This window comes from Triticum aestivum, chromosome 3B (assembly GCF_018294505.1).
Source record: "Triticum aestivum cultivar Chinese Spring chromosome 3B, IWGSC CS RefSeq v2.1, whole genome shotgun sequence".
Lineage (NCBI taxonomy): Eukaryota > Viridiplantae > Streptophyta > Magnoliopsida > Poales > Poaceae > Triticum > Triticum aestivum.
In genome coordinates, this window is record NC_057801.1 from 543875129 (window position 1) to 543890101 (window position 14973).

Below are 14973 nucleotides of genomic sequence, written 5' to 3' on the forward strand. Positions count from 1 at the left end.
CATTACGGATGCACACAGCCAAAAGACAAAAAAAAGATCCCACTGCAGTGATCAATTCCTTGTAGCTGCCTCCAAGAGGAGGATATCCTTGACCATATCTCAAGCATTGCGTGGCGGCAAGCCCCCGTGCCTACGCAACATGTCTTGTTGATCATATTATTGAAGAACTTAGTGCTTGAGAGGGGCTGAAGCGGTGTGGAGTTAGCGTTTGTTATTTTGGTGGGGTGTTCTTGTTGCACTGTGCGCAGTGTAGATAGGGTTCTTCTACATTTTTATTGTTGCCTTCTATAAAAATATGTGGTAGTGATCTAAAAGGTCGTATATTAGTTTACGGAGAGAGTACTCCATTGGCATACTCTAAAAAAAAACTTCATAGTTTGATAAGACGATAACCTGGTATATTAGATCGATGTCCTATTCAAATGAGATTCCGATAGATATCCAGCGTGATGAGAATGTGATGCACCCGCTTCTCTTTCTCCCGCCAGCTGCATTTGAGCAGTCTCATGCATCCCTTCTTACGCAAGATATCACCATCTCCACGTCGTATCATCGCCGCCACAAGCCAGCCACCTCGGTCTTCTCCTTCCCCATCCATCAGATATCACGATCTCCAACTTCCCCTCGAGGCACGAGGGATTCAACCCCCTTGCCTCACTCACCGCGCTTTGCGAAGCTGTGTCGATCAAGTCATCATGCCGTTTCCTCCTTGGCCGGTGCTAGCTCCGGAGCTAGGCATGGCCAGATCTTGGGGTCAGATCATAGCTGCCGCCCCAGCAGACACGCCTTGATCAATCTCATCACGGCTGGTATTTCCATGCATGTGATAACACAACTCTTGGAGCAGAGTGTGCTGGGAGTTTACACTGGTAAGTTGATGTTTTTGGTGCATGCAGAGCAGCCGCTAGATGCACTACGGGCTATAAGAATGCCTTGCAGCAAATACATCGCTTGGAATTAAGAACAGAGGTTGGTACGTAGTGGATGACTTTGTGTATTAGCTAGCGTAGCGCTAGCCTATCATGCCAAACAGCGGAAATGAGTTGTTACTTAAGCCCATGCTGCTATAGCAACTAAAGTACCAGACACTCCCTTTCCGCGGCTGCTAGAAAGCAAGTTCGGTTGGCAATGCAGAGGTTAGTTAATTAGACAGTAGATCGGAAAGGGTGCACACCAAACGTGCATGGTCCAATATATTTCTGTGGACATGATGACATTATAAAACACACATATAGTAAGTATATATAGTAGTAGGAAAGCACCCTCACCTAAGAGGCTAAGAGGCAAAGTGAAAGCACACAGTAACAGCACTGAACGAATGGGCAGTAAGAAAACATTATCCTCGTCAACCTTAATTATTCGTATCGCCAAGAGCAACCTCGTCATCCTCTGTTTCTTCCTACTACGGCGTTCGACGCGGCGAGCACGGGAGAGCTCAACACAATGGCCACCTAATGGTGCTGAGGGTCCGATCCCCCGGGGCTCAGGCGCTTGGACTCTGCCGCCGTGCCGACCTGCCTCTGCCCCTCGCCGGGCACCTTCATGGATACCTCAGTGACGCCAGCGCCACCAGTGGCGGACGGCGCTTCTCTCAAGACCCTAGCCGACTCCAAGGGCACGGCGGCAGCGAGCAGCAGCACGGCGCAGATGAAGAGCCCCAAGCCGGTGGTGCGTGCCATCGATTGCTTCGGGGAGGCTGGCGCTTGATCAGAGGCCGCTGTGAGACGCAGCGACAATGTATGCCCCTATCTTTCGTGCAAAGATGAGCTAACTGGTGCACGCAGGGTCGTCGATGCAACGACACTGCAACTCTGCAAGGCAATGGGTTCTGGAGCTAGCTAGGAAGTACGAATCATGCCTAAGCTATGGACCGACTTATATACACGGGGCGTTATGGACTCCACGTAAGAGATTTTGATAAATCACTACACCGGTGGGATATACCGGTTAGACAGTTGCATCGGCGGCCGTTCTCATTTAGCAAAAAGTTCACTAAAAAATGCCTCCATTGTGGCACCCGGCCAATAGCCAGGCCGATCTCCTGAGTGCATGCGCTTCAACCACTCGCACATTGTCTTCTCGATCAATCAGAGGCGACCAATGTGTGTGTATGCCCGGCGATAGTACGTGCACGGAGCAAAGGCGCAACCACAACCGGCCGGCTTGGACGCATGCGCCTCCCCCCTCCCTATCAGATATCACCTGCCTAAAGGCCGGCTTGGACGGTTATCGGTGTTTTTTGGTTCAGGCGCCTTTGCAGCTCCATAGGTCGGATACGACGATCGAACTCAGCAAATTACTCCCAACTTTTGAGTAGATATATCAATCTCCGTCAAAAAAAATCTCGTCCATGATTCGATACACGCATTCAACCTTTTGCTGATGATCCAACGAATGGAAGAAAAGGGGAGCCCAACATTGGAGGAGAAAGGTAGGCTAGGTGTATGGTTGAGCCAATAGGACTGACAAACCATGTGAAAAGCCATTGCTGCTCGAGATTGCTTTGGCTTTTGTGGCTTCAGCTATCAAGCCGTAAATAGCGATAACCTCTTTTAATTCCAGCAATAACCTTCCATACTCAATGGGTTCCTCCACAGCCTCCACACCAGCACCACCTTCGACTACTTGGGGCCCTACCCTACCCTACTTAGCCAAGCCCCAAGCAACTGGACCGAAAAACGATGTAAAACACATTGGCTTTTGGCGTTATACCACCCATTTTAAGTGGAGACCGTCGCTATTGCTTTCATCCTTGGGAAGACCACGCATATTGTGACGTGCACTAGTTCACGCAAAATCGTCTAGTAAAAAGGCAATAAATCAAAGATCGTTAGGGCCCTCTTCCCACGTGAACCAAAATTAAGAAAACACAACAGGTATTGCTGACACCCACCCACTATGTTTTACGTTGGTAATCACCCAAGCCTGCCTGGCAGTGCTACCAAGTGTACTGCAGCTAGACAACCCACATACTACCAAGTGTACTAGAAATGCCAAAATTTACCACTTGTAACACACCAACTTACAAAAAGGTAGAGGTACCAAAGTTAACCAGCTTTTAATCTACGAATCGAGATTAAGAAGGAATGGGATGCCTAGTCACCAACCATAATTATTCCATGCTTAATTGTTATCGTTAACTTTACCCTTAGATTAATGGTTGATCCAATGTGAAACTAGACTTCTTTTCAATTGCATTTGATACAGGATTTAACCACAGATGGCACCGGGGATTGACTAGTCACCTCAACAACTGAACTAAACTTCGCACACATGCACTCTTGGATTTTGTCATCCATTTGAGTATTCAGGTCTTGTCCTAGTGGAATCGACCCAACTACTAATTCCAGCATTCTCCAAACAACTGCTAGCTATAACATGCAAGCAAAGTACCTCTACAAGAGCAAGTAATGTGACTACATTTGCTATTCAGTAGTGTTTGAACTTTGTCTCAGTATTAACTATCAAGTACATGCTGAACCCTATATATGTCCTTTAGTTGCATTTACATTACCCGTGTTCCTCCAGGATGAAGCATCTTTTCTCCCACAGTACTCCCGCATCAATGCTGCCAGAACAAAATATTACTGGGTTACTATAAACTATGGAATATGCTGGAGGAAGCTTCATATTGGCAGAATATGAAGATACTTTACTACAACTGCTAACAGAACTGAACTGCCTGTAAACAGAAGGCAACTTCTCAAGGTAGTCCGCGCATAAAATTTATTACAAGCTATGCATCCTTTTGAACTGCAACTGAAAGTACTGAACCAATGCAAGTACTGTATAAAAGAACAAGTAGCCTACTTCAAAAGGGAAAAAGCTATCTTTAGGAATATATGCCACTAGTAACCACTTAAGTGGTAACTCCAGTGCTATGAGAGACCCCAATAAACATATACGATTGGCAATTGAAACAATAGGGCATTGGTTGATATAGCTGATGGAAACCACAGGGTTGTCCAGCCAATTGATATTAGCCCTAAACAAGATGAAGTCATCTGACAAGGATGCATGCAATGCAAGGCATGCTGTACAACATGCGTAAATAAGTGATTCAGAACCCACACTTCTACTAAATAACAAAATGATATTATGCGCTAATGCCAGCCTAAACAAGAAGATAGAAGTCATCTGACAGGGATGCATGCAATGCAAGGTAAGCTGTCCAATATGTGCAAGTAAGCAATCTGGAACCACAGTTCTACTAAATAACATAATGCTAAAATGTTAAACGAAAAGAATAAAACCAGATAGAAGTATTACATAATGGTATAAACTAAAACGCCAAACATCCCTACAAGTGATCAGAAATGGGTTTATGCAGGTGGGAAAACAAAACATAGCATGCCAACCAGTTGCTACTCACACCATAATCTGTATAGTTGATGATACTTTTCAGGAAAGTCTGAAAGTGTGGTGTGTTTCATGCTTCCAACAGACAAATTCTAAATTCAACAAATCAGTAGGTAACTTTGCATACCAAATCATTAAAGAAGGTCAAACTAGCATAGAAAAAGCAATATAGATATCCCACGCACTCGTGTGACTGGTTCTCGCTTCCAAGTAATTACAGTGTCTAGCACTTTTTAAGGTACTTTAGAAGAACAAAAAGAGACCCGAACTAGGATCGCGTATGGCAATTGCACATATTCTGATGCATGGAGTTGCAGTATATTGAGCTTCCATAACTTTGCTTATTAAGTTCATAGTTCTACAGCAAACCATCATGTAGGAATAAACCAGTATTTGCTAATCGAACTAATAGAGCACCAATGTGTGGAAATGAACATCTCCAAGTTGTGCTGCAAAGGTATTTATCAATTATTTTGAAGATAATACTCCATGCTGGTAATGATCCGAGGCTACTATAGACCAACATAAATGCAGCATTCAGGTCCCTCCACTCCAAGATATCTAGACTTCTTTGTATAGTTCTATTACTTTCTGGCATCTACTATCCCATAATGGATTGCTGGTAAACAAGTAATTTTAAGCCGTAACTGTTAAGTAAAACAAAGAACAAGATGGTAGGATCAGAAATCCAAAGGGTTCAAAAACGAAGAACTACAAGAAAATATAGAAAGCTAAGCTCAAGATGACTCAGACTAGGAGCTAAGCATGTATTGACCATGTCCAGTTTTGCATTGGAACCAGTCTGCATTCAATGTCATGATGTTCGGGAAAACAAGTAAACAACAAAGGTTATTAAGGGCAAAATGGGGGAAATGGCACTTGAAAAATATGGTTTCGGCCCAAGGGCAAACATAGTGAAAAGGAGTTTTCGAGGCCAGGGACACATATAGTGAAATGAAGGAAGCATACCAAATCAGAAGCATATAAATGGAATAGGGTGTTAACTTACAATATCCATTGTGACAATTTCCTCAAATAAGTGCTTGGATCTCATGCTGTCGGCATATTTCTGAAGAGCAGAAAGGTTCTTCTGGTGAAGGAATCCCAAGTTTAACATCCATGTATGTGAATATACAGTAGTAACATGTGAATTAGTTAGAAGTAGGAAAGGATATTTTCTCCTCAAACATTGGGTGGTTTAGCATCAACAGCATATTGTTGTTAACAATAGCCCGAACTGCTAGTTCTTTAGCTTCCGTGTGTTTCTTTTTCATCAAAATGCACATCTGCATGATACGACATGAAAACGTAAATATCTCAAGTGTTAATTCAGATCCTCTACACATCAACACGTGTATTCACGTAGAGTAAGAAAATACAAATTGCATCGAGGATAAAATTACTAGTACTGCACTATCAATAAGGAAACAAATAACCATCTTAGTCACTACTGAATACTGATGATATTCATTTATCTGCATGACACCGTGACATTAATGATCTGGAGAAGATGCATTCTGCGCCTTTTGCAAGTTGTACCATCTACATTTTCACCCTCCATATTTCTCATGTGATCAAGGGGAGCAAGAGTCGTCTTAAATATTAATGTTAAAATACAAGTAAAGTGACACGAAATATAATAAATATGGGAAAGCAGCCCCTGAAATGTTCCGAAGTCCAACCGTGCAGTTCCAAAGCTATATCAGTTTTAAGGTGGGTAAGGCTCAGTCACACAAACTAACAACCCCAACTGCTAGTTTGCATTCTCGTAACAGATTTTCCGACAAGGATAATAAAGCATTCGTTGGCAGATTTACTCACATCTTCAAGCTGTTTTCTACAAGCCTCAGCTTTCTCTACATTTCCATCATCTTCTAACATGGCAGGCAACTCCAGATCTGAAATGTCACCCATCTCCCGTATTGTGGAAGAAACTGCATTATCCATACGAGCTTTCGGAGTTCCACTTTGAATCTAAGCAGTGAAATCAAGAAAAATGAGGGGACGTGAATAACTGAATACTACCTCCAGTTCCAAACATAAGTCACTTTTGTCTTTCTGACAATCTCAAGATGTGCTTATATCTGCTACTTTCGTCTTGTAGAATTGCTACTCTTAGTTTCTAGTTATCAAAACATGAAAGCGGCAAACCGCTTGCTCAATATAGTCGAAAAACATGAGACTACAAACTTATTGACGTAGTGATATAAAATATTGTGTGGAGGAAGGTTTTCATGACTAATATCTTTTGATATTATTTTTCTGTCGGATCTAGAAACTTAATACAAATTAATGGTCGTTTTTATAAATGTTTGACTGTGTACCAAGGCAACCTTTGGAACTGGAGGTAATAATAGAACAACTAAGGAATATTCAATACACTTACTGTTTGATTCCCCAACTCTGGAACAGTTTGCGGTGATATTCTACACGATAAATTGCAAACTTGTTATTTCCAATAAAAGAACTACTCTAAAAGTACATTGAATCTACTAGATGTTGTCGGACCAACAACCTCACAGCTGGAGATCTCACAACGCGTTTCAGCACAGCAGGGGCTTTTGGATCTGGGATTGATTCCTGAGAAGGGTAGTTGACAGCATGAACAGAAGTACCAAAAATTATACTCCTATACTATAGAACACAGTTACACAGATAACGAAACTATATATGTTCTTTCCATTGTAGCTTGGGTAAGTATTTTACAGAAAAAAAGATATTTATTGTCCAGGTCTAAATGATTGATAATCTACACAATATGATCATGTCAATTGGTTGAAATCCCAAGTCTAAGCTTGAAGATCGACCATGATAGAATAGCACTCTGGCACTCAAAATATAATACCAAATTCAAAACATAGTGCAATTTAAATTTCACATATCTAGATTAAAGAATTGCATGCGCTGATTGATCATATAGTTGAAGAGACAGGCCAATAGGCACTCTCTGTAGTTGCATCGTAGATCTCTTAGATCTGGCACATGATCTAATCAGTTTGCAGTATCAAGATACGGCAATCTCTACATTGATATATTATTTAACACTTGTAACTCCAGGGTAAAGTTTTATACGGATACAACACTTCAGCACATTATGAAATAAGCGAGTACAAACACTCAACACAATGTGGAAATGAACAATGCAATGTTTGCATTTAGAGAATGTAACTCTTTGCAATAATATGAATCACAGCCTTCAAAAGAAGGCAATTAGGATAAAGCAAAGAAGGAAACAAGCTTAAGCATAAAAGAAAATGTGTTTGATGATATAAAACTGCACAGAACAAAAAGAACCTCGGGCATGTTTTGCCTAATGGACGGGCTAAGCAATGCAGCTTTTCCTTCAACAAAGGAGTTTGGGATCTTGTGTGCCCTTACAGGGGAACCCTTGCTCCCACTCAATTTTACCGAATCTTTATCCAGAAGCAAGCCAGACTTTGGACTTCTGGTGCCTACTTTTGAAACTCTACATTCAGGAAAATAATTCAGTCCCCTTTCACATAACATTCCTAGAACAAAAAACATGATATATTGGAGTAGAGATAACCTTGATCCGGCCAGTTGGAAAGTTGTTGGTCTGTTATCATCTTTGGAAGGAGTGCCTTGTATCATATCAGAGGTGTTGCTGCCTTTTAGGAGCATCTGACTTGTTAGTGAGTTATTTCCACTGGTATGTGCTGTACTGCTTGGAGCATTCTTAATGGATGGGTTGCCTGCACTAGGTGGCTCAAATCTGAAAAAGATGCATATATATTTATCAGTGGTTGACAATATCTCCCAACAAGATTTGTAGACTGTCTTAACAATAACAAGAGAAGCGGATAAATCCAGAAATAGATGGGCATACAAACTTACGATGACTGACTTGTTCAAGATTCAAGTGGTCCAGTCTGGTTTGGACCAGTTACTGCACCTCTAAACCTCTTGCAAAACCACAGGTCCACGGTTCGGCCCGCACCTCATCTAAGAGGGCCACGGGTAAACCTAGGTTCGACCCTAATAATTAGTAAACGGGCGCATGCCGGCGAGGATGACCCGGCGCCGTACGCGCATATCGTGTTCCCACCAGCTCCGGGATAGAGCAGGGTGAGCGCCCCCAGTCTGGCAGCAGCAAGACGTCCATTTTTGGCTCTGTGGGGCGGTCGCGGGCTGTGGGCGTGGTGGTGACCGTGGCGCCGTGCACGACGCGAGACGGACGTGTGGCCAGCGTGGCGGCACGAGCTGCAGGACGTGTGCAGGTGCGTATACTGGTCGCAGCTGACGGTGTGGCGGTGCATGTGGTGCCACAAACGACGCCGAGACAGACGTGCGGCCGGCGCGGCGGCATGAGCTGCAGGCAAGCGCTCCGTCGAGCCGTCGTGGGCAACGGGCGTGGCTGTGGCTGTGGTGCGGCGGACAACGCCGATACGAACGTACGGCCGACCCGGCAGCACAAGCTGCAAGGCGTGCGTGGGCGTCGCCAGAAGCAACCACCCGTGTTGGAGCATGGCCGGCGGCGCCTCACAAAGCACGAAGAAGGAGCGGTTCGACCCTAGGGTCAAAAGGATATGGCCCTCTTGGACCCTAAAGGTTATATGGGCCGTCAGGTTACCCTCTTGGTGCCAAAAGCCAGGTCCGGTCCACCGGGCCAAGGGGTCGCACCGGACCACCTGAATCATGACTAACTGTTACAGAGAACTCGAAATACCAATTAAGAACTGGAAAAGGTCGTACTTTATTCTAGAGATATGGTAAACCATGAGTGCGTCAAATATCAAGAATTATGCCATGTAGGATTGTCAGGAAGTAAATCCAAAGTACAGTTGTTAGTTACAACTCAAATGCAATGGGGGTCCTTTCCACGAGGATCACATTCACTGCGGTAAGTGACTTCCTATTACTACATTGCTACCGTGTAAACTATACTATGATTCTAAAAAAGGGCAGCCTGACGCACATAGCTCCCGCTTGCGCAGGATCCGGGGACGGGTCCGACCACTTTGATTCTTTTGTACGCAGTTTTTCCCTACATTTCTGTAAGAGGCTGTTTCCAGGACTTGAACACGTGACCACATGGTGCTGGTCACAAGGCAACAGCTTTACCGCTGTGCCCTTCTATACTATGTGATTCTAAAAATGGCGTAATGACATGCGGAACTTATTAGCTACCAATGCTGTCGAAAGTTGAGAATGATACATATTACTGCAACAAAGAGCATTATGTCATTAGTGTAAACTCGAAAGGTAGAAAAATGCATGTGATGCAAGTCCACTCTATTCAATGCATCAGTTGCTTCTCTGCCACCAATTTTTTTTTTCTATATGATCCAGAAATGGACTGGGTTCCACTATCAAGAGATAACAAAACCTCTGCCACCACATCTATGAATGATACAATGAAAATCAAAATATTTAAGGTAGTCACACTTTTGATGTATAAGGACACACATAACGCATAAACCATAGCCCTGCATAAAGCCATAAACTCAATAAAAGTTTGTTGAAAGACCAACTTTAGGCCTCCTTTCGTTCATAGGATAGGGAAATCATAGGAAAATGGAAGTCATAGGAAATGAGATGACATGTACTATCTCAGTTCCTATAGGAAAAAAGAGGTCATTTGGTTCATAGGATAGGAATTTTTCCATTAGGTCCATAGCTAATGTTTTTTTCCCTTTGAAATGGGAAGGATAGGAACCAATCCTACATAAAAATAGGAATCCATTCCTGCAAACCAAATGGCTGTATAGGAAAAAAAATCTTTTAGAAATCCTATCCTATGAAATTCCAACAAACCAAAGGAGGCCTTAGAATGATATTTCTGTCGGTTCAATGTTAGGTAAGTTCATACACGGTGGGACTTCAGAAAAAATCTTATGAAAACTATATCATCATGTCATCATCATAATATGGAGAAAATACAGCAGCGTTGAGCATACCCAGATAAACATGTGCATATATTCCAACTCAGCACATTGTTGTACTTTGAAGGGTGAATAATTACGTACCCATGTTTGGCATTCATGGAGGTGGTTGACAGTCCCTGTAATCCTGGCTTGCAGTATGTTTTTGCCGGCATGATTTTATGTTTATCAGGCTCTGCATGCTTGTGTTCCCTGCATTGGAAAACACTCATTAGTGACAGTTTTATCATTTTATAAGTACATGCTAGCATGCCAATCTATCAATTACCTGTTCAGGTCTGTAGGATGTGTATTTGTCTTTTTGATCATGTTATTGGCACCACTTAGTTGATTTAAGGTAGTCTCTGAAGTTATTTGGGGAGGCCTGCTTGCTTTCGTATTTGCAGACTTGGACAGAAGAGAAAAGGTTCCTGCTTCATTCACTAGTGTAGGTTTAACATTTCTGATTTCCCTGCATAAATGTATCACAACACATTCGCCTAGTAAGAGATCAACACACAAAACTAGAAGCTAGGTCACAAACAAGTAAATCAAAATATGATACTCAACAAAACCATGGGTTCCATGAAGCATTTGTTGTGCGTAATGATGTATGTGCAATGTACTTAATCCAACATTAATGCTCTAATTTAAGATAGACTTTTCTTGTCAAACAAACAACAGTCAACACTAGGTTGAAGGTTTTTATTTTGCTGAGAAAGAAACTTCTGTGAAAGATAAACCTCTGCATTGTTGAAGATAGATTCTTTGGACCTGAAGTCCCTTTCTCAACATTCTTCGTCCCGCATGATGTCTTCCTTAGAGGCTTCATTGAAGTGCCTCTACAACATTGGTTACCATGACTTCCTTCATTAAGAGATGTACTTTCCTCCACAGGCTCATTCTGGTTATTTTGAGAATCTGATTGGCCCCCTGATCTTCTTGAGATGGGGACATTCTCAGTGCTGTTGTTTCTGGATTGTGAACTAACTGATTGCTCACTGCTATTATTCTCCCTTGATGTTATATTAACTTTACTAGGGTCCACTGGTAGAGCTTCCTTGCTGCTCTCAGGAACTGCTACCGCTTTCGAATGTGTTGGATCTTCACCAGATACAGCAGCGAAAGGAAAACTGTGAGAAGAATTGTTGACAACTGGTTTTGTTGGATATGTCTCATTAGAGTGCTCTTCAAGCACATCATTTGACACCATATCTACTTCAAGTTGGTCCACACTTGCAGGATTGATGCTGAAAAAATGATGCATTTTTCGTTAGATGGCTCGGTAGTGTTAATACTTAAAGTCAGACAACTGCCGTTCATTAGATTCGCCTACCTTGTTAAATGAGCAGGCTTCAAAGTGCAAGCATTCTGTATTTGTATTTGTTCCTTACTCTTACCATCTTCAGGAACATCAGTGCCCTTCCCTGAAATACCACTTTCTGGATCCTTGATACCCTCTGAAGAGATAGGGTTAGTTTTTTCTTTAGGTCTGCTCATACCATTTTCCTCGAAGCCCAACTTTGTGTCAAGATTGAAGTTGCCCAGCCTTTAAGGAAACAAAATAAACAAAATGAACAGCTAATTGCGTGAACTTTATGAGAAGAACAGTCTTCATCAGCCAGAATAACTTACTCATTAAAATCAAAGGAAAAGGAGAAGTTGTCTTTTTCAGTTACTTTTCTCCCTTCAGAAAGCTCATCGCCGTTTGAACTGTTGTTCTTCGCTTTTTTCTTGAGAGGACTAGAGAAATCTAAATCAGACATGCCCATTTTAAATGATGATAATTTGTCAAAGGCTCCATCAAGTCCAAAATCATCACTGGACAAAGAAAGAGATTGTCAGCACCATATGAACAGTAGATAGTAACTAATTTCCACTTGTTTGCACCAAATGTTAAGGAAACTTTGAAGCGCAATACTCACAGATTCTCAAAGCTAAACTTCTTGCTACTCTTTGGAGCTGACTCGACATCAAAGTCAATTGTATCTTTTCCTGATTTTGGTAACTTCCAAGATGAAAGAAAATCATTGCCAAAGTCTTCATCTGCCAATAAATAACATGAATACACCAGGTTAAATCATTACAATCTTTGAAATGCATTTTCCAAGTCTACAGGACAGCTCATGTAGTAGATTTAATTTCTCGAGGGTAAGCAGGAAACAAATACAATGGACATGACTCATACACAGCATCAATCAGAAATCTTCAATATAGCAGTCTAAGATTAGTTTGACTATGGTGCAGCATAATAAGGAAACAAGGTGCCCGGATGACCTAGTATCATAACACAATAATAACAAGATACATACCAAGGGATGAACTTGTATATTTAGCATTCGCATTAGAGGCAGCTCTTTTTCGTGATTCATCCATGGTTCCCACAAACGTGGACTGCATGCCAAAGGAAAAGGAAAATACATTAGGAGCCACTAAAGACACAGAGTGGAAGAGGAACCATGTATGCCAGTATTATTAACATTCTCAATAACTAGATACAGGAAATATCCAAATACATTTGCAAATGCTGGTGATGTTTAATTATGCTGGTGACACCTTAGGAATAGGTCAATTCAGATTTGTTTTTTCCCACCACTATGCTTAATAGGAAACAAAGCACATGTTAAATATAGAGAGACATTAAACAATAGAATAAAAAAACATTAAAGGGTCTATCGACTGACTAGTAGATTTTCAATGACCCTATCTCTCTCTCTGAGATCATACCTCTATTCAGCTTACATTACCTAGTTTTAAACAATAAAACCTATCTGCTCATGTTTTCAGAGATAATAGGCAATCTCATCAAGGCGCTTAATGGGTAGGACCTCACCAAAGATCCAGAAAACAGCAACAATGGGGAACGTGAAAATCTGACAGGCGACAAATAATATGAGCACATTCCATTCAGAGCACCAGCTCATTTCTTGAAACTTGAAAGTAGAAAGTTACTATGATCGATAAAAACATCAAGTGGGCCATAGAAGTGAACGCTTGAACTAACTAGAACTAAACTGAAAACAATTTTGGTTTGCAATGTCATCCTAGATACCAGTAGATGGTTGCAGAAGAATGACAATAATTTTAAACAACAAACTACAAGTTAACTTTGACCTTCACAGTCAGAACATATTTCTTTTATCAGTGGAATAATTAAAATTACTGGACAAACTTTGTAGCAAGGGGCCTCTATTTGACATTTTGACAATAGACTTAGGATCAAATGAAGTTTGGTAAAGCAAGTCTATGCGAATCAGAGTTTGACAGCAGGCTACACGGTTAAACATTGAGAACTTATAGAACACTTAATGCGCCCTTTTAACCATGAGATGCACGAAAATAAGGAGAGCAGTATTGAAGATCCCTCCAATAAGATTTGAAAACCAGGAGTACTAATGTCCTTTAGAGGTTTGTAGTATTGTCAGCTACAGTAATATCTTTTGTAGGCGGTCTTCGAATTTTTCAGTTTCCAAATTGCTCATCCATACATTAAATGAACATGGAATTCGAAGAAATGCCCTAATTATATTTCGTTAACAGGAAAACCACTTTGCTGAGTCGAATCGAAACAGCAAATAGCTTCAGCAAAATGGCAACGGCAGGGGTTGAAAAACAGCACGACTCCAATGACACTAGCTACTGCTCATAAGAGCCCATGAGGCAATCAAACAAGATCATGAAACTTGTCGGAATGCTAAAGCCATGCGAACACCCAGGAAACTATCACAATTATGCCACTGCTTGCTGGTTGCGGTACACCGTAATCAAAACGAAGGAAACATTTGATCAAACAGCGTGCGCGCGCAAACACGCACGGAACGGGTGGTGTAGAAGACCTAGAGGTGGCGTGGAGAGTAGAGACGTCCCTTAATCCTGCACCAAACCTTCCCAAAATCCACGCAAAAAGTATTGAGCAGAAATCGCCCTAGATTAACGGCAAAAACGCACCAAACAGGGGCGGATCTAGAAGGTGTCGTGGGTGCTCGGTTTCGCACAGCGGGAAGGGAAGAGAAGGGGTGGGCACACCTGGTGGGTGCTCGTCGCCGGCGAACGGCCCGACGAATACCTAGGCACCTGGCGTAGGTCGGCGGCGGTCGGCCAGTCGTTGCCACGAGAGAGAGAGAGAGAGGAGAGCGAGAGCGAGCGCGCGCGCGCCTACACGCGTGGTGAGGTGAACGGAAGAAGAAAAGACAGGGGGGTGAAGTGGGTGAACAGTGAACACAGTCCGGGGCTTATTTTCTTTTTTGAGAATTGGAGCGGGCCTGATCGATCGAGGTGAGTAAATTGCATGTTTCATCCTTGTACTCGCTGGTCTGTAACAAAACCATCCTCGTAGTCGAAAAATGCTCTAATACGGTCCTGAGACTTGCAAATACGTAACAGACACGGTCCTGTGTACATTCTGTTATACATTGGGCCCTTTCACCCTGCCACGTCAGCGATTGGAGTTGGTCCAGCCGAACCAACTGAACTCTGTTTCAATCGATCGACCTCCGAGAATTTCGTAGGCCTCTGTTCGTGGGTAGTTCTTTCCCGAGAACTACGTAGCCTGGGGCGGAGGAGGGTTTTGATCGGCGGCGGAGATCGCGGCCGTGGGTGACAGTCAGCGGCGGATCTCGAAGGGAGGCGAAGGCGTTGGCATCTATTGATGTGAGCGGCGCCGATGCCACCCATACAACGGCAGGAGAAGGGGGTCATCCCAGCGTATGGTATGTTAATACGTAAAGTTCCC

General features: G+C 42.6%; 1 protein-coding gene across 1 annotated transcript; it reads right to left on the reverse strand.

Moving 5' to 3' along the window:
* Positions 1-3160: 3160 nt before the first annotated feature.
* LOC123070814 (uncharacterized protein At4g18490) lies at positions 3161-14487 on the reverse strand. The gene is made up of 16 exons (XM_044494161.1): positions 14268-14487; positions 12554-12635; positions 12167-12287; positions 11877-12062; positions 11578-11790; positions 10985-11491; positions 10531-10713; positions 10347-10454; positions 7907-8092; positions 7654-7825; positions 6875-6939; positions 6746-6785; positions 6181-6333; positions 5535-5645; positions 5369-5443; positions 3161-3568 (listed from the first exon to the last, which is right to left on the reverse strand). The coding sequence occupies exons 2-16, from the start codon at positions 12615-12617 to the stop codon at positions 3563-3565; spliced, it is 2190 nt and encodes a 729-aa protein (XP_044350096.1). The 5' UTR covers positions 12618-12635; positions 14268-14487; the 3' UTR covers positions 3161-3562.
* Positions 14488-14973: the final 486 nt, after the last annotated feature.